This window comes from Doryrhamphus excisus, chromosome 6 (genome assembly GCF_030265055.1).
Source record: "Doryrhamphus excisus isolate RoL2022-K1 chromosome 6, RoL_Dexc_1.0, whole genome shotgun sequence".
Classification (NCBI taxonomy): Eukaryota; Metazoa; Chordata; class Actinopteri; order Syngnathiformes; family Syngnathidae; genus Doryrhamphus; species Doryrhamphus excisus.
Window position 1 is genome coordinate 20,195,502 of NC_080471.1, and position 18,545 is coordinate 20,214,046.

Genomic DNA, 18,545 nt, shown 5'->3' on the forward strand with positions numbered 1-18,545 from the left:
TCATCAGGAAAACTGACAGCTTGCTTAGTATAATTGTGATAAACTATATATTTAATGTAATTCCTACTGCAGACAATAGGAGTTATGGGAATGACTGTGAAGGATTATCATGAAAATTAAATTACATTTCTCTGAGCTGAGATGTAGGACTAGAATCAGCCATCAACTAGACTAAATTTGTGAAGATCATTAATTTTGTTTAATTCGCCCCACAATATGGAAACTCTCAATAGACGGAACTGTCACAGATATTTTGGTTTATTAATAATCAGAAGTAACTGTTCACATTTTCATAACAACTTGATATTTGGTACACTTATATAAATATAAATATAACAGTCAAATGACCACCTGGCAGCCATTATTATCAGATTACAATTGAATGCATCACATAATCAGTTCACAGTTCCACAAGTCCAAAAGGAGTAGGAAGAAGCAAAGCTTATTAAATCCTACCCCTCCATCTGGTACTTTTACAATCAGTAACTGTTACATTTGTTCACTTCCTGCTTTCCTAATATGGTCTAAGGGGTTTTTGTTGGGTTTTTTTTATTTTATTTTTTTGTCCCGTACTGAAGTATCAGGTGATATGACCATCCAATGACATACTGGGTACCATAGTAAGTGTCAATATAGTGATATATATAGCACATCATGACTGGTTCAAGACTCTTCATCCTTGTATTTAGCAAACATCAACTGCTTGTATTGTTTCTTGAATTGGCTCATCGTTGTGCATTGTTTGAGGGTCTTACTCAATCCATTCCATAGTTTGATTCCACATACTGAAATGCTATGGCTTTTTAACGTAGTCCTAGCATATAAGTGTTTCAAATGTACTTCTTCCCTGAGATCATATTTCTCCTCTCTTGTAGAGAAGTATTGGATGACATTTTTAGCTAATTGCTTATTTTTAGCCTTATGCATTATTTTAGCTGTTTGAAGATGAACTATATCAGCAAGTTGAAGTATTTGTGATTTTAGAAATAAGGAGTTAGTATGTTCTCTGTAGGCGGCATTATGAATTATCCTTACTGACCCTTTTTTTGCAGTACATTTAGCGAGTGAAGATTGCTTTTATAGTTATTATAGTGTTTGGGTATTTGTTGTTTGTTTGCTGCATATATGTACATAACTGGATGTGAGTGAAAGGTCACTGAAACTAGCCGAAAAACTTCTGGTCCATTGGGAATAGCAGTTTGTAACCAGTTACCATCTACATTCACATCTAAAAACAAGCTAACGAGCAAAAAAAAACAAGAATAGCATTTAAGAGTTTTAACGATCCCACATACTGACAATGCACAGATATCATGAATGCTGTATGGGGCTTTAAAGAGACATGAAGTAGAACTAAAGATGGCTGTGATGGAAGAAAGGAACAAGAAGGACTGACGTCGTTTATAGAAAAAAGATTGGTGTGGCGCTGAGGAAAAAGAAAAAGGAGGAAATGGAGAGAGAATCCATTACACATGAAAAGAGGAGGGTTGGAGTGCCATTGGACGATATCCCTAATTATTGTTCCTCCCTATCTGTTCTCCTTTCACCCAATTACCCAACCACATCTGTCTCCTCCTCACCCCAAAGTACGCTGCATTATTCATGCCCTGGGTGTAACCTCATCAGTCAGCACACCCAGCTGACAACACAACATCCCCTCCACTAGTGTTCTTCCTTTCCACGATGTGGGAATGAAAGCAAAATAATTTCATTCGCTAATTTGTCGATACGTTTTATGAGAAGCGGAGAAGGTGAATCGTGGAATGATCACTCATAAATCATGACAATCACAATTTAGGCAGACAGTTTAAGTTGTGAAGTATTTGGACAGTGGCAAGGATTTATTAGTATGGTTTTCCTTTTATATAGTTAGTATCTAATATTTAATATTTAGCTATTATAATAGCCCTAGAGGCTGCATTGGTTCGCATGAATGCCTCACATCTAGGAGACCTCAGTTCAATTCCACCCTCGGCCATTTCTGTGTGGAGTTTGCATGTTCTCCCCGTGCATGCGTGGGTTTTCTCCGGGTACTCCGGTTTCCTCCCACATTCCAAAAACATGCTAGGTTAATTAGCGACTCCAAATTGTCCATAGGTATGAATGTGAGTGTGAATGGTTGTTTGTCTATATGTGCCCTGTGATTGGCTGGCGACCAGTCCAGGGTGTACCCCGCCTCTCGGGCATACTGTAAGTATGTTAAAAAAAAACAGCTTTTAGTAAAAATTTCAAGCAAAACTTTCATTCATTCATTCTTTCATTTTTTACCTCTTATCCTCACAAGGGTCGCATGGGGTGCTGGAGCCTATCCCAGCTGTCTTCGGGCGTACACACTGGACTGGTCGCCAGCCAATCACAGGGCACATATAGACAAACTACCATTCACACTCACATTCATACCTATGGACAATTTGGAGTCGCCAATTAACCTAGCATGTTTTTGGAATGGGGGTTGCACGGCGGTCGTGTGGTTAGCGCGGAGACCTCACAGCTAGGAGACCAGGGTTCAATTCCACCCTCGGCGATCTCTGTGTGGAGTTTGCATGTTCTCCCCGTGCATGCGTGGGTTTTCTCCGGGTACTCCGGTTTCCTCCCACATTCCAAAAACATGTACCTAAAAAGAATTATGTTAATTAGTTGGATTTTTAGTTTATGTTGTGTTAATGAAAATATGTTATGTTGCACCAGGAAGTGCACTAACTGGATGTTGCATGATATTGCCCTTCCCTTTGTATGTTAATATCCGTTAATATTCATTTCTGTACTGCCTTATTCTTGTCATATTGTGTGCTGCCTATTGCAGAAACATAGTTGTAAAACAATATGTGATGCAGTCTATAACATGTTTTTTTCTTTACTTGCTAATCTGCCTTGAGGGGGGAAGGGTGTCTACATACACGATACTAAGCGCTGTTCAATTTGTTGAGTTATTTGTCTGACAATATTTGACTTATGTATCCCGGTTATTGATTTCTTGTCTCGTGGTAACATTGATTCAAATATGGTAGTTTTACATTAGATTCCAAGTACTGTATAAGGTACACATTTACATAATTCCCTGCCGGTGCATAATTTGGTTCCTTGACTCCATTAAATGCTTATGAATTAGTGATGACTGCAACACAAAGTGGCCAACCGGTGATCACATATCAACTGTCACCTGAGATATGTAAGACATCTATTTATCGAATCCACCGTGTCTTACTCGGTTTCCTACGTTGACTTGTACTTTGCTACCAGTAAACCGCTCTCCTTTTGCTATTCTCCTCCATCGATTGCTTTCCCCTCATCCTGCTTACATGTTATTGTATACTCAAACCCTCCCTGACTGATCTATTTCAACTTAATCCTCATGAAGAAAGGCCAGGGTGAAGAGCATGAGGTGAAGGAGACAATAAAGTGGAGATGAAAGAGGAGATGGTGATAAAAGAAGGAAGTGACACAAAAGAGGATGTGGAAGTGAGGTCTTTACAATTTCCTGACCAGATTTATATTTAAAAAAAAAAAGCTTAAAATGTGTGTGTGTACATGTTGAAGCTAAAAAAAAAATAATAGGACAATACAGTGCTAATGAGAATGTCTCCTTAAAGGAAGCTTTAATACAGGACAGTCAGGACAGGAGATTTAATGAAATCTTGCACATACACACACACACTGGAAAAACTGTACTACTTAAATCCACCTGCTACACAGCCAATTAAAATTGTTTTCCGGAACCACTTCTGACATAAATAGTATCATAAAAGAAATGGGTGTATGGTGTGAAGAATTTGATGCATTTGCTCAATTTTATAAAGCTGGTGGCTTTGTTGATGCGTTGATGTCGAAACGGTGTCATGATGAATAATAACATAAGGGTTTTGATATGTTTTTAAACAATCTATGTCAAACTGTCTCTTCAAATCTTTTCACTATAACCCCACCCCCAGTTGGACTGGTCGCCAGCCAATCACCGGTCACATATAGACAAACAACCATTCACACTCACATTCATACCTATGGACAATTTGGAGTCACCAATTAACCTAGTTTTTGGAATGGGCTGCACGGTGGACGAGTGGTTAGTGCGCAGACCTCACAGCTAGGAGACCAGGGTTCAATTCCACCCTCGGCCATCTCTGTGTGGAGTTTGCATGTTCTGCCCATGCATGCGTGGGTTTTCTCCGGGTACTCCAGTTTCTTCCCACATTCCAAAAACATGCTAGGTTAATTATGAGTGTGAATGGTTGTTTGTCTATATGTGCCCTGTGATTGGCTGGCGACCAGTCCAGGGTGTACCCCGCCTCTCGCCCGAAGACAGCTGGGATAGGCTCCAGCACACCCCGACCCTCGTGAGGAAAAGAGGTGGAAAATGAATGAATGTTTTTGGAATGGAATTTCATAGCTGTGAGCCCTGCGTGCAAACCACTCACCACCGTGCAGCCCTCTATATTATCCATTAGTGACAGACATTGCACATTCTAAAAACATTCATTCATTTTCTACCGCTTTTCCTCACGAGGGTCGGGGTGTGCTGGAGCCTATCCCAGCTGTCTTCGGGCGCGAGGCAGGGTACACCCTGGACTGGTCGCCAGCCAATCACAGGGCACATATAGACAAACAACCATTCACACTCATACATTCACATTCATATCTATGGACAATTAACCTAGCATGTTTTTGGAATGAACTGCACGGCAGTTGAGTGGTTAGCGCACAGACCTCACAGCTAGGAGACCAGGGTTCAATTCCACCCTCGGACATCTCTGTGTGGAGTTTTGCATGTTCTCCCCGTGCATGCGTGGGTTTTCTCCGGGTACTCCGGTTTCCTCCCACATTCCAAAAACATGCTAGGTTAATTGTGAGTGTGAATGGTTGTGTGTCTATATTTTTGGAATATGGGAGGAAACTGGAGTACCCGGAGAAAACCCACGCATGCACGGGGAGAACATGTAAACGCCACACAGAGATGGCCGAGGGTGGAATTGAACTCGGGTTTTGTAGCTGTGAGCCTTGCGTGCTAACCACTCGTCCATCGTGCAGCCCTCTTTGCACATTCTAAAAACATTCATTCATTTTCTACCGCTTATCCTCACGAGGGTCGGGGTGTGCTGGAGCCTATCCCAGCTGTCTTTGGGCAAGAGGCGTTGTACACCCTGGACTGGTCGCCAGCCAATCACAGAGCACATATAGACAAACAACCATTCACACTCACATGGGCGGGACAAAGACCAGCATATATCCACGCTGTGGAACAACCCACTCAACGCTTCGCCATCAAAGTCAGTGATGATTCAGTGATGAATCCGACTGTCAATCAATAAGAATGAAATCGTGTACGTTTTCTTGTGATAAGTAGCTGATTCTTTGTATTCTTGGTTGGTATTTTAGCTCATATTTAGTCAATGAAATTGACATATTTCACCATTTTTTTGTACATTTTAGGGGGTGCTGAGCTTCCCTTGCAGTCTTAGTATAATCGCCACTACACAAACAACAATAAACACAAACCCATACCAAAAACAAAAGAAGAAATAGATGTGTAAACCCTGTCATAGTACACCTCCATCTATTGTATTTGAGCCCATTTTCATTCCTTCACACATGTCAAAGAGGCAGGCATGTAATTTGTTTCACATCAGACCCCCCCCCCCTGCTGAGATGTTGTGATGGATCGGAGACATCTTTGTTCTTTCTGCCACTCCCTCGCTGCACTCACACAGCCTCCACTCCATGCACTTTCCTTAGTGTGCACTTGAACCTGCTGTAGGCGAAACAATGCCACATCTCAGTCTAACAAGATTATCTCTCTGCAGACTTGTGGAGCTGTTCAAGTTTTTACTCCTTTCACATGTGATGTGGTCTTTCTTTGCCATGGCAATCCACAACATAGTTGCTGTTGCACAAACTTGGGTTATCTCATAAAATTAGTTGTTTTTATCTATTTGAAGGAACATTATTGCCCAAGACATATACTGTATATATACTACATACTGAGTACTGTATAATCTGTGTGGTGACATCCTCTTTGAGACTGGTCAAGCTCCCTCATAGGATCATTTGCATTATTACCAGCACTTTACTTATTAGTTAATTAACTTATTATTAATTAAGAATTAGTCAATAATATAACCCCCAATGTGACAGTTGTACTCGAAAACAAGGGATGGGATCTACACAAGTGGAACTGCACTTTTTTTAAATTTTGACCATCATTCACAATCTAAGGTTTTCATTGGGAGTGACCAGGATGGATAGGATCAGGAACAAGTACATAAAAGGGACATTACATGTTAGAGGCTTTGGAGATAAAGTCAGAGAGGAGAGATAGTGAATATTTTGGTAGAAGGATGTTGCGTTTAGAGCTGGGAGGCGTAGAGGAAGACCAAAGAGGAGGTTTATGGATGTAATGAAGGAGGACATGAGGGTAGTTGGTGTGAGAGAGAATAGATGCAGAAGACTGGGTTGGATGGAGGAGATTGATTTGTTGTCGCGACACCTGAAGGGAAAAGCCGAAAGAGGAAGAGAAGAAGAAGATTCACAATTAAATTTGTGAAATGCGTAACATTTCCCTTTGCTGTGCATTCTAGTGTGAGAAAAACGATATATATGAGCTGGCTAACAACAGACATCATAGGAAATACCTATTTTTTTTATATTTTTTTTAATTTTACCTTTATTTTGACGCTAAAGCCTTCACAAAAACTGCAACTGTGTTCCATTTACATTACTTGACTTGTATGCTAACCATGCTACAGCCATATTATTATTGTAGCAGCTAACATGAAAATGTATTTTCATCTTGCGGACTAACACGACGCTCGTATTAGCATCATTCACAGACGGAAGAGTCGATACCTAGCTCTCAATTTTGCTACATAGACTAAACAAGATGTTCGTTTTCCATCAGAATTTTTTACCTGAGGACCGAAGTACACGTCTTGTGCTGGAAGACACAGCCATCATAGTGTTGTTGCTGTATCTAACCATTAGTATGCGTCGATCACCTGTAAAATTTTGAAGGAGAACAAACTATATTAAAACTACAAATAATAGTCTCAACAATGGAGACGAAGCCAAACAGAATATGTGAAACATTTCCCTTTGCTGTGCATTCTAGTGTGAGAAAACGAGCTAATATGAGCTGGCTAACAACAGACGTCATAGGAAATACCTATTTTGACGCTAAAGCCTTCACAAAAAGTGCAACTGTGTTCCATTTACATAACTTGACTTGTATTCTAACCATGCTACAGCCATATTATTATTGTAGCAGCTAACATGAAAATGTATTTTCATCTTGCGGACTAACACGACGCTAACATTAGCATCATTCACAGACGGAAGAGTCGATACCGAGCTATCAATTTCGCTACAAAGACAAAACAAGATGTCCGTTTTCCGTCAGCATTTTTTACCCGAGGACTGGAGTACACGTCTTGTGCTGGAAGACACAGCCATCCCAATGACAGCGGACATCTTAGTGTTGTTGCTGTATCTATCCATTAGTATGCGTCAATCACCTGTCAAATTTTGAAGGAGAACAAATTATATTAAAACTACAAATAATAGTCTCAACACTGGAGACGAAGCTAAACAGAATTTTGGGGGCAAATAGGGTAACAATTGATCACATCAGTTTTGCTGCGTCCATAACATAACAGCTCTGCTCTGACGTAGCAGCATGAGTTGCTATGTTAATGACGTCTGACAAGGTTATGCACAGTAGCATCTGGAGGTAGCTCTGGCTGCGCCGTTTTGCGTCTCCCTTGTCAAATTTGTCTTTTTTTTTTACTTAATCAGAACTGTTGCCAAAAGTTATGCCCTCCATTTATGACTTTGTGTTGTGTGTTCGTGTCACTTCGATCGGCACAAATTGGATCCACTGGGATTTTTTTTCTTCTGTTCAGACTTTGTCAAATCAAGCTGAATTAAATTAAAAAAAAAAGACTATGACAAAAATCGAATTTGGAGCTGGCAGTTTGAACAAGGTCATAATGTGTTCAGACTTCTCAGAACGTTGGAAATATCAAACTTGCAGTATCTGAGGTCTGACCTCAAGGCGTTCTGGTGGAAAGTAAAACTTTGATCAAGAGACGGTCAATTGCAGAGCACAGAAAGACCAACAAAATGGACAATTTAAAGTCTCCGGTTATAATACCATCAGATTCATCTCAGGGATCTTCCGAATCGCCCCAAAATTCCTACTTTACTGTCAACTTCTAAAGTTTAGTTCATCACAATGCATTTTCAGAGTGAGATAAGTGGAAACGGCGAGAGTACGGAACTATAATCTGTTCAAAATTACGATGACCAGGGTACATAAGAACCAACAAGATGGACAATTACCATAAGATTAATCTCAGTGATCTTCCGAATCGCCCCAAAATTCCTACTTTGCTGTCAACTTCCAAGGTTTAGTTCATCACGTTGCATTTTCAGAGTGAGGAAAATGGAAACGGCGAGAGTACGGAACTATAATCTGGTCAGAATTACGATGTCCAAGGTACATAAGGACCAACAAGATGGATAATTACCATCAGATTCATCTCAGTCATCTTCCGGATCGCCCCAAAATTCCTACTTTACTGTCAACTTCCAAAGTTTAGTTCATCACAATGCATTTTCAGAGTGAGGGAAATGGAAGCGGCGAAAGTATGGAACTATAATCTGGTCAGAATTACGATGATCTCTAATAGTTTTTAGAGCCACTTATGATGGGTTTTATGTATGCCAGTTATTCATTGAGCGGACTGGACATTTAAAGCTTTATAATGCAGAATGAATACAACTCATGATAATTTGTATAACCTCTGATCTTTGTCTCAATGTGGTGATATCGTTTTTACGGCTCCATGGCTACATTAGAATTATGTTTGTCACTAAAGCATAATAATACATTAGTAAATGAAGACATATAATCTCCCAGTCGAAATATGTTGCATTGAACCAATGTGTGGGCCAATGATAGTAACGGATGTATTACACGTGCTGACACAGTCAATTCTACGACCAGATTAAATTCACCATGTCACGCCTGCCTACTTGTTTTGACCTTCAGAGAAACACTGTACACACACATGCTAAGAATGCTACATACAGTAGCTAATCACCACGTTCTTAGGGGCCAAGTATATTGTATTCTCCTGGGTCAGCCATCTGTGTGAATTATAGATCACATGGTTTCTATCTCAGGTTCTTTGGCTGGACCCGAAGGACACGCTTATAGGCCAATGGAGCATATACGTGATAGACATATGCAAGGGGAGTAAGATGGAGTGATATCATGGTGTAACATAATAATAATAAAAAATAAAAATAATAAAAATGGATCTATTATGCATTTTCTATTTTCTGACCTATAAATATTGTTGAAATGAGTCATGAAAGACTTTTTGGATGGTTCTGCACGCTTGGTGTTTCTACTGACCTACATATCCGGAAGTCCTCGGGAGCACACTCGGGAGTGTGACCAATCACAGCGGAGCGGGCTTACCTAGAGGAGACCCGGGAGTGAAGTAAATTAAACAGACCATTTAGTTCGGATGATTGAAGTCAATGGAAACACTGCAGAAAAAGGTGCAGAATCTGGAAGATCTAGAAAGCTTTCTGTGAGTAGCTGCTTCTATAGGAGTCCACAACTCAATACAAAGTGCCGAAAATGAACATACAATAAACCTCGGATATATCGGATTCAATTGTTCCCACTGGTTTGGTCCGATATAAGCGAAATCCGTTCTATGCGTATACCGGAAAATGTCCGTTTTACGCATATATCGGATTTATATCCGCTATATGCGTAAATCGGATTTTATCCGTTATAAAAAGACACTTCCTTGACTATGTTTCCAATGTACCTGGACGTGCAGGCAACGCTGCAAACGCTGCAAATGACGTTGTATAGCGGCCTGTCACGATTCGGCGAATCGGAGCACCACAATGCGGCCATCCGATATATGCGAGGGAAATTTAATGGAAATGCATTGGAACGGGACTGGAGATTTTGTCCGAAATAGGCGAAATCCGTTATAAAAAATACAATATATGCAATGAATTTTTATTGGAAATGCATTACAGAAAAATCGGTTCTTTTTTATCTGTCCGTTGTGAGCGAATTTCCGATATATCCGAGTCCGATATATCCGAGGTTTACTGTAATTAAATTCCTGTCATTGCAAACTGAATATTTACAATCCAAATGCAAAATAATTGCACACCACAGACAAACTGAGCACGATACAGTTTGATGAGATCAATATCATTATCAGCAGAAAAAAATGATATTGGAAAAAAATGAAAAAAGAGTTGATAGCTCATTTTCATACTAATATTAGGTTGCCGTCTTGCATACTCGCATTAAGAGTCCCTAATAGATACCAACAAAAACAACCCTGACCCTTTTTTAACAGAGTTTTAACATGGCTAAATATAGCCTGATGTTTTCCTGTATGACATTTATTGAATCCAAATGGTTATCAATCAAAAAGGGCAACTGACTTTATTTGAAAGATCTATCTGATATGTCTATTCTGGATAATAGGACCCCGGGGTATTACTTTGACCTTAGCAAACCCAATTGCAATAATCCAATAGAAATGTTTTATGGTCTGTTTCACCTGCTGGAAAAGCTTACCTCTGTCATTTATCAAGCTTCTGGTGGTTTATAAAAACATAAACATCCAAACAAAAAAGAAATTACTTTTTTTTTTTTTTTACTTCCAATCAGAGCAAGCACTATAATGGGAGTCTGCACTGAGAATAAATCAGCAGATTCATTCTATGATGAATTCTGCACAATGGATCCATAATGCAATCATAATCCCCTCAAGAAAACAAGCCAATATACAATTATCGTTAATATTTGTTGGTTTAGACGGGCGTTCCTTTTTTGCAAGTCTAATCCCAGCATGATATTCATCAGTAGACTACAGTCGTACCTTTCCCAAATTGAAGTTTTCCCAAAATTAATTAATAAATGATCACTCTTTCTATGTATGTATGGAAGAATAATGTTAGATATCAATCAAATGCTGATATATTAATGCCATGCGATTGACAGGATACTCCAACACAGAACTTTCCCAATGTTAATGGTGAGTTACATATGTGTTATTATTGCCTATACAAGCTAATATGAGTATAAAAGTGACTATTGGGCAGGGGTGGGTAAACTGCGGCTCATGGGCCACACCAGGCCTGCCAAGCGTCTTAATCTGGCCCACCGGATGTTTCCTAATTCCATGAATTCCTTTCCCGGGACATCGTCAACATGTCTCGGGGTGCTGTTGTGGCACACTTGAATCGTACAGGAAATAGTCAGATGGTAATGGTAATGGTTTTATTTCATTTGAACATGCATCAGATTACAATTGAATGCGTCACATAATCAGTTCCCAGTTCCACGTGTCCGAAAGGAGTAGGAAGAAGCAAAGCTTATTAAATCCTACCCCTCCATCTGGTACTTTCACAATCAGTAACTGTTACATTTGTTCACTTCCTGCTTTCCTAATATAGTTAGATGCGATCTGTAGCTTGTACAGATCGCAGGAGACCATGGTTCAATTCCACCCTCGGCCATCTCTGTGTGGAGTCAGTCCAGGGTCAATTAACCTAGCATGTTTTTGGAATGTGGGGGAAACCGAAGTACCCGGAGAACATGCAAACTCCACACAGAGATGGCCGAGGGTGGAATTGAACCCGGGTCTCATAGCTGTGAGGTCTGCGTGCTAACCACTCATCCGCTGTGCAGCCCGCATTCCAAAAACATGCTAGGTTAATTAGCGACTCCAAATTGTCCATAGGTATGAATGTGAGTGTGAATGGTTGTTTGTCTATATGTGCCCTGTGATTGGCTGGCGACCAGTCCAGGGTGTACCCCGCCTGAAGACAGCTGGGATAGGCTCCAGCACCCCCCGCAACCCTTGTGAGGATAAGTGGTGGAAAATGAATGAATGAATGTATAGTTTATATTTTAGTTATATTTAGTTAGTTGGTTGGTGTTTGTGATGACATCCCGCCATGATTGAGCGGTCCGCCGAGGTAATACTTCCCCATTCAAGCGTTCTCTCGTCACGATGACATAATTTCATTCACATTAATAACATTAACATTAAATTCTGTTACATAAGAGCTTAGACTTTTTTCAACATGACCTCATGTTTATATGTTTATATATTAGGTGCATGGTCAATGGTGTGTGGACCTTTGTGTGTACCTTTTTTTTTTATAAAAAGGTACACACAAAGATATAACAGATATAATAGAAGTCAATGCGGCCTGTGTGCATGTGTGTGTCCCTTGGGAGCATTTGTCTTTGATTAGAGAGCAGCAGAGAATGGCTGACTGCACAGGAACCTTAATTGTCTTCCTGAATCACTGCACTGTGACTTCTGACAGCAAAAGCTGACATGACTGGTTGACTCCGTTCTCTGGAGTGCAAATGTAGTCAATTATGGTCTATCCTGATAGTGACGTTTCCACGTGTGCTTCTAACAGGCTTTACATGTGTGAACTGTTTTATGTCTCGGTATATGAAAGTATTAAACATGCATGTCAAATTAAATTTCATCCCAGTTCTGCATTAGCATCATTCTAATTACATAAGATGGGTGATTTTTGTTTCAGTTTACAGTCCAGTATTTTCTACTGCTTATCCTCACGAGGGTCGCGTGGGGGTGCTGGAGCCTATCCCAGCTGTCTCCAGGCGAGAGAGGCGGGGTACACCCTGGACTGGTCGCCAGCCAATCACAGGGCACATATAGACAAACAACCATTCACACTCACATTCATACCTGTGGACAATTTGGAGTCGCTAATTAACCTAGCATGTTTTTGGAATGTGGGAGGAAATCGGAGTACCTGAAAACCCACGCATGTACGGGGAGAACATGCAAACTCTACACAGAGATGGACGTGGAATTAAACTCGGGTCTTCTAGCTGTGAGGCCTACGTGCTAACCACTCGTCCAACGTACAGCCACATGTGTTTACATTCATTCATTCATTATCTACCGCTTATCCTCACGAGGGTCGCGTGGGGGTGCTGGAGCCTATCCCAGCTGTCTTCAGGCGAGAGAGTCGGGGTACACCCTGGACTGGTCGCCAGCCAATCACAGGGCACATATACACAAACAACCATTCACACTCACATTCATACCTATGGACAATTTGGAGTCGCCAATTAACCTAGCATGTTTTTGGAATGTGGGAGGAAACCGAAGTACCCGGAGAAAAATGCAAACTCCACACAGAGATGGCCAAGGGTGGACTCGTACTCGGGTGTCCTAGCGATGACGCCTGCGTGCTAACCACTCATCTGCCGTGCAGCCCTCTGTCTCATCCATTTTGCCTCTAAATATTGGAGTACATATCTTTCTTAATATCGGCCTATTTTTGTATATATGTTAGACACGTGTAATCTATGCTATCCGTTGATCTATTGTACGGCAGCAAAATAGATAACAGGTAACCCCCACCCCCACCTAAAAATATTTTGCAAGATTTTTGGAGCCCCACCATGGGGCGCCAAGTGTTTGGCATATTAGTCTGGAGACCTGGGTTCGAATCCCCCGCTTGAATTTAATGACTCGGCTGCACGGCGTTCGAGTGGTTAGCGCGCAGACCTCACAGCTAGGAGACAAGGGTTCATTTCCACCCTCGGCCATCTCTGTGTGGAGTTTGCATGTTCTCCCCGAACATGCGTAGGTTTTCAGGTACTCTGATTTCCTCCCACATTCCAAAAACATGCATGTTAGATTAAGTGGCGACTCCAAATAATGAGTGAATGATTGTTTGCGCATCCCACCTCTCGCTTGAAATCATCTGGGATCGACTCCAGCATACCCCTGGAATCCTATTGAGGATAAGCGGCATAGAAAATGATGGATGGTGCAAGTGGATATTTTAATAAGACACTGAAAAAATACAGATGAAAGCATGTATGGGATTTCTCAGTTTAGAGAAAAATTGTAGCTGAATCCTCTACATAAATTGACGTCGTAGCGCTGTTGTATAAATTAGCTAAAGGAGTACGCTGATTCCGTTTCCGGAATGGATTGCCCAGTGACACTCTTGAATCCATATCATTATTTGTACATCACAGATTCACCGCTTTCATTTTTTTCTCAGATCAAACAAACCCAAACACCTTTCAGTTCTGATGCTTCTCAGGCATTTGGAAAGATACTGTCAACATACTGTAGATCAGTAGTCTTTGTATTGAATATTAGTGTTTATGCATTAATAATTTAGTTTGGAGCAGATTTCTGCTGAATAGCCCATAACTGTCTTTAAGATGAAGCTAACAAAAATGCTCGAGGCAAGCGAGCGAAACATTAATGCAAGTCATCTGCAGTATTGCATCATGTTTTGAAACGTGACCTCAGGTGTTTAGGATGAAGAAAAGCATCGTATATGAGTGGTTAGCACACAGGCCTCACAGCTAGGAGACCCGAGTTCAATCCCACCCTCGGCCATCTCTGTGTGGAGTTTGCATGTTCTCCCCGTGCATGAGTGGGTTTTCTCCGGGTACTCCGGTTTCCTCCCACATTCCAAAAACATTAATTCATTCATTTTCTACCGCTTTTCCTCACAAGAGTTGCGGGGTGCTGGAGCCTATCCCAGCTGTCTTCAAGCGAGAGGCGGGGTACACCCTGGACTGGTCGCCAGCCAATCACAGGGCACATATAGACAAACAACCATTCACACTCACATTCATACCTATGGACAATTTGGAGTCGCTAATTAACCTAGCATGTTTTTGGAATGTGGGAGGAAACCGGAGTACCCGCAGAAAACCCACGCATGCACAGGGAGAACATGCAAACTCCACACTGAGATGGCAATTGAACCCTGGTCTCCTTGCTGTGAGGTCTGCGCGCTAACCACTCGTCCGCCGTGCAGCCCATTCCAAAAACATGCTAGGTTAATTGGTGACTCCAAATGGTCCATAGGTATGAATGTGATTGTGAATGGTTGTTTGTCTATATGTGCCCTGTGATTGGCTGGCGACCAGTCCAGGGTGTACCCCGCCTCTCGCTTGAAGACAGTTGGGATAGGCTCCAGCACCCCCGCAACAGTCAAAAATGTTGAGCTCTCTACAGAGCTCTTTTCAGTCCATCCTCACAGGAAGTGACATCACAAAAAATGTGTGTATAACCTAACCATACCAATGCTTCTTCATCACCAGGTTTATGAGAGAGGAACAAACGTGGAACAGTTTGTTACTCGTTTCCTACTGAAGGAGTCCGCCAATCAAATCCAGTCTCTTTTGAACTCTGTGGAGAGTGCAGTGGACGCTATTGACGAGCAGCACAGCCAGTCGGGGTAAGCTGATGGTACAATGTGTGATTGCATATTGTTCAAAGGTGGCTGATGGTGAAGACTCCCTATTGAAGACCGTTGATGGGTTAAGCTTCTGAAATCAGTTACTGTATTTCCGTTCCGTTTCAGCCATATTCCTGCCAAAACGAGTCCTCGGATTTCAGAGAAGCGCCATGACAACGTTGTCCCTGATTATCCGCCAAACAACAGAATCAGTGCCAGGGAGGCTGTCAGGACCATCAACACCGCCTCAGGTGCGACACACACACACACACACACTCATGGTTGGAGTCATCCATCATGTGCTTGTATGATTGCCCTCACACCAACAGTCATTAAGAGGATGTTGAAATGACACACAGCAGTTTATCATCCAGTTAAGTCAGATACAAACATGAATGTGCCATGGACATTACATTATCTACATCAGGGGTCTCAAACTCAATTTACCTGGGGGCCACTGGAGCTAAGGTCTGGGTGAAGCTGGGCCGCATCAGGTAAAAAAAAATATATTTTTTATATATATGTTAAAAATAAATAATAAGATATTTTATATATATATATATATATAATATATTTTATATTATATATATATATGTTAAAAATGAATAATAATAATATATTTTATATATATATTGAAAATATATTTTATATTTTTATATATATTATATTTATTATATATAAAAATATATTTATATATTATATAATATATATATAATATATCTTATATATATATAATATATTATTATTTATTTTTAACATATATATAAAAAATATTTTTTTAGCTGATGCGGCCCAGCCTCACCCATATGTATTTTATATATATATATATATATATATATATATATATATATATATATATATGTTAAAAATATATTTTATATATTATATATATATATAATATATAAATATATATATTAAATATATTTTTAATATATATATAAATATATATATATATATATATATATATATATATATATATATATATATATATATATATATATATATAACAGAAAAAATAAAAATACAATAAAAATACTAATTAATATTAATTATATTAAATATTTATATATATATATATATATATATATATATATATATATATATATATATATATATATATATATATATATATATATATATATAATAGTCTTCAATGCTTCTGCTATACCCTCCACTTTTTCAGTGCTTTGGTTCTTTGGAAAAGCTCTGATAAAACATTAAATTATTATACATAAATCATTATAAATTAATTTTTATTTATTATTAAATAATTATTTATTAAATGCTTCTCGTTGCATGGAGAGACCAGTTGATCAATTCCATGATTTAGGATTTTCCCGATTTGTTCCCTTTGACCAAGTTTCTGTGCCAGGGTGAGCCTCTGTGGGGCCCCTCATCTTTTCCAGTGTGTCCCTCCCATTTGCAGCAGTCCGTCCATGTTGTCTACTCGACTCATGATTCATTGTGCAGATCTCTTGTTGGTTAGCGTCGATTACTCGATGTATGCGGTGAGAAATGGTCCGTAAGAAGGCAGTGAATCACAAGAATTTCTGGTCGATCGGTGAAAAAGATGCTAAGTTGTGGCAAAAAAAAAAAAATGGCAGGTCTTTTATCTCTTTTCCGCTGACTACTGATACTTAATGATATGGAGAGCTATCTTTTAACGCACACAGGAAACAAAAAATTGCTGACACATCCTTGGTTGTGTCTGTGCTTTTTAACTGCAGTACATACTGTATTGAGCTGCCTCATTTAGACCAAATGGGGGGAACATAAAGTGCTATAACTCAAGGCAATAACTAGAAATGGATATAAAGTTGGGAAAGTTTACAGAAAAAAAACAAAAACTACAGAAAGTATGGCCACTCAGTTTGAGCATTTGCAAGACAATTATTGCGTTCTTTCTACTTGTGTTTGCTCTTTATCACTTTTACACTTTAAAAATAAAAAAACAGTGATAGTGATAGTGTTCCACTTTCTTACATCATTTTGTTTGTGCTTTAAATTTGTTAAGTGATGGATTCGGGGTCGTGGGCTGAACTTCAAAATTAGTTAAACGCCTACAAATGTTAGTTAGTGACTTAAGTTATGCTGTATGTCAGCACAATATGAGCACAGATCAATTAATTATTGCGGAAAAGATCATTTAGTTTCAGTGATTAACTCATATGTTATGGTGAATCACTAAACACTGCGATGTTTTCACCTTTGTGGCTTACAGTATGTAAATTCACAGTAAAACTTCGGTTAGTGTCCGTCCTGGTTAAAGTACTTTTCAGTTAATGTCGAAAAAAATTCCATTCAATTCAATATAGTTCATCTCCTTTATAAAAATGTTGCTGCTTGAAAGATTATTCGGCTCTATTTTGGGTTATTGAAGTGAGAAATATATGATTTCTCACCTCATATATATGATATTACTATAGCAATACTGATAACAAAACAGGAAGATGTTGTCTGTGTGGTGTCTTGCTGCCACATCGTGTCTTTGGGAGCAGTAAAACTAACCTGAAATGCTGATGTATTCCTTTTATATCAGTACTTTAACAAGTTTACTGCGAGTAAAACTAATTCTAAAACTATTTGTGTTGACTTTTTTTGGAAAGGATTTACATTATTGATTCAGTTTGCGTCTGTTTTGGTTAGAGTCGGACGTTCTGGAATGAAATAATGACACTAACCAAGGTTCCACTGTATCCAATATATATGTGTATTGTGGCAAGGAACCAGCTAATTAACTTGAAAGGCTTCCTGAGTGTTTAAATGATGTGGGTCTGTTTTAGAAGCCAAAACCGATGCAATCTTGGGGATGACTGCTGACTTGACAGTTGTCCCGAACATCGTTATTTATTCCCTTTAACTAGGAGAGTAAGCCACAGAATGTTTTTGCTAAGGAAGATGGTTATTCAGAGAGCGCTGCATCCAAGTACATTAACTCATTTGCTAGCAAACACGTATGTATATATATATTTTTTTTTTTCAACCAATATGCCAGAAAATGTTTTTTGTTACGTTTGTTTTTGCACAAGAGGCAAAACAAGGTGATGACACAAGTTCACAATAGAAGAGATCATGTTTGGTATTGTTTTAAGTCGTGAAAGATATATTTTTTAAGATATTTTGGCTAAATATACAGTATATGGGGCTGGACGGCGGACGAGCGGTTAGCATGCAGGCCACACAGCTAGGAGACCCGGGTTCGATTCCACCCTCAGCCATCTCTGTGTGGAGTTTGCATGTTC

At 39.6% G+C, this 18,545-nt stretch overlaps 1 protein-coding gene across 1 annotated transcript in view; it reads left to right on the forward strand.

Moving 5' to 3' along the window:
* The window catches only part of necab2 (N-terminal EF-hand calcium binding protein 2), a 97,474-nt gene that overhangs the window by 44,090 nt on the left and 34,839 nt on the right, over positions 1-18,545 (forward strand). Inside the window, exons 6-7 of the mRNA XM_058075642.1 lie at positions 15,167-15,303; positions 15,430-15,554. Coding sequence (XP_057931625.1) covers positions 15,167-15,303; positions 15,430-15,554 — 262 coding nt within the window. The remainder of the gene's footprint in view (positions 1-15,166; positions 15,304-15,429; positions 15,555-18,545) is intronic.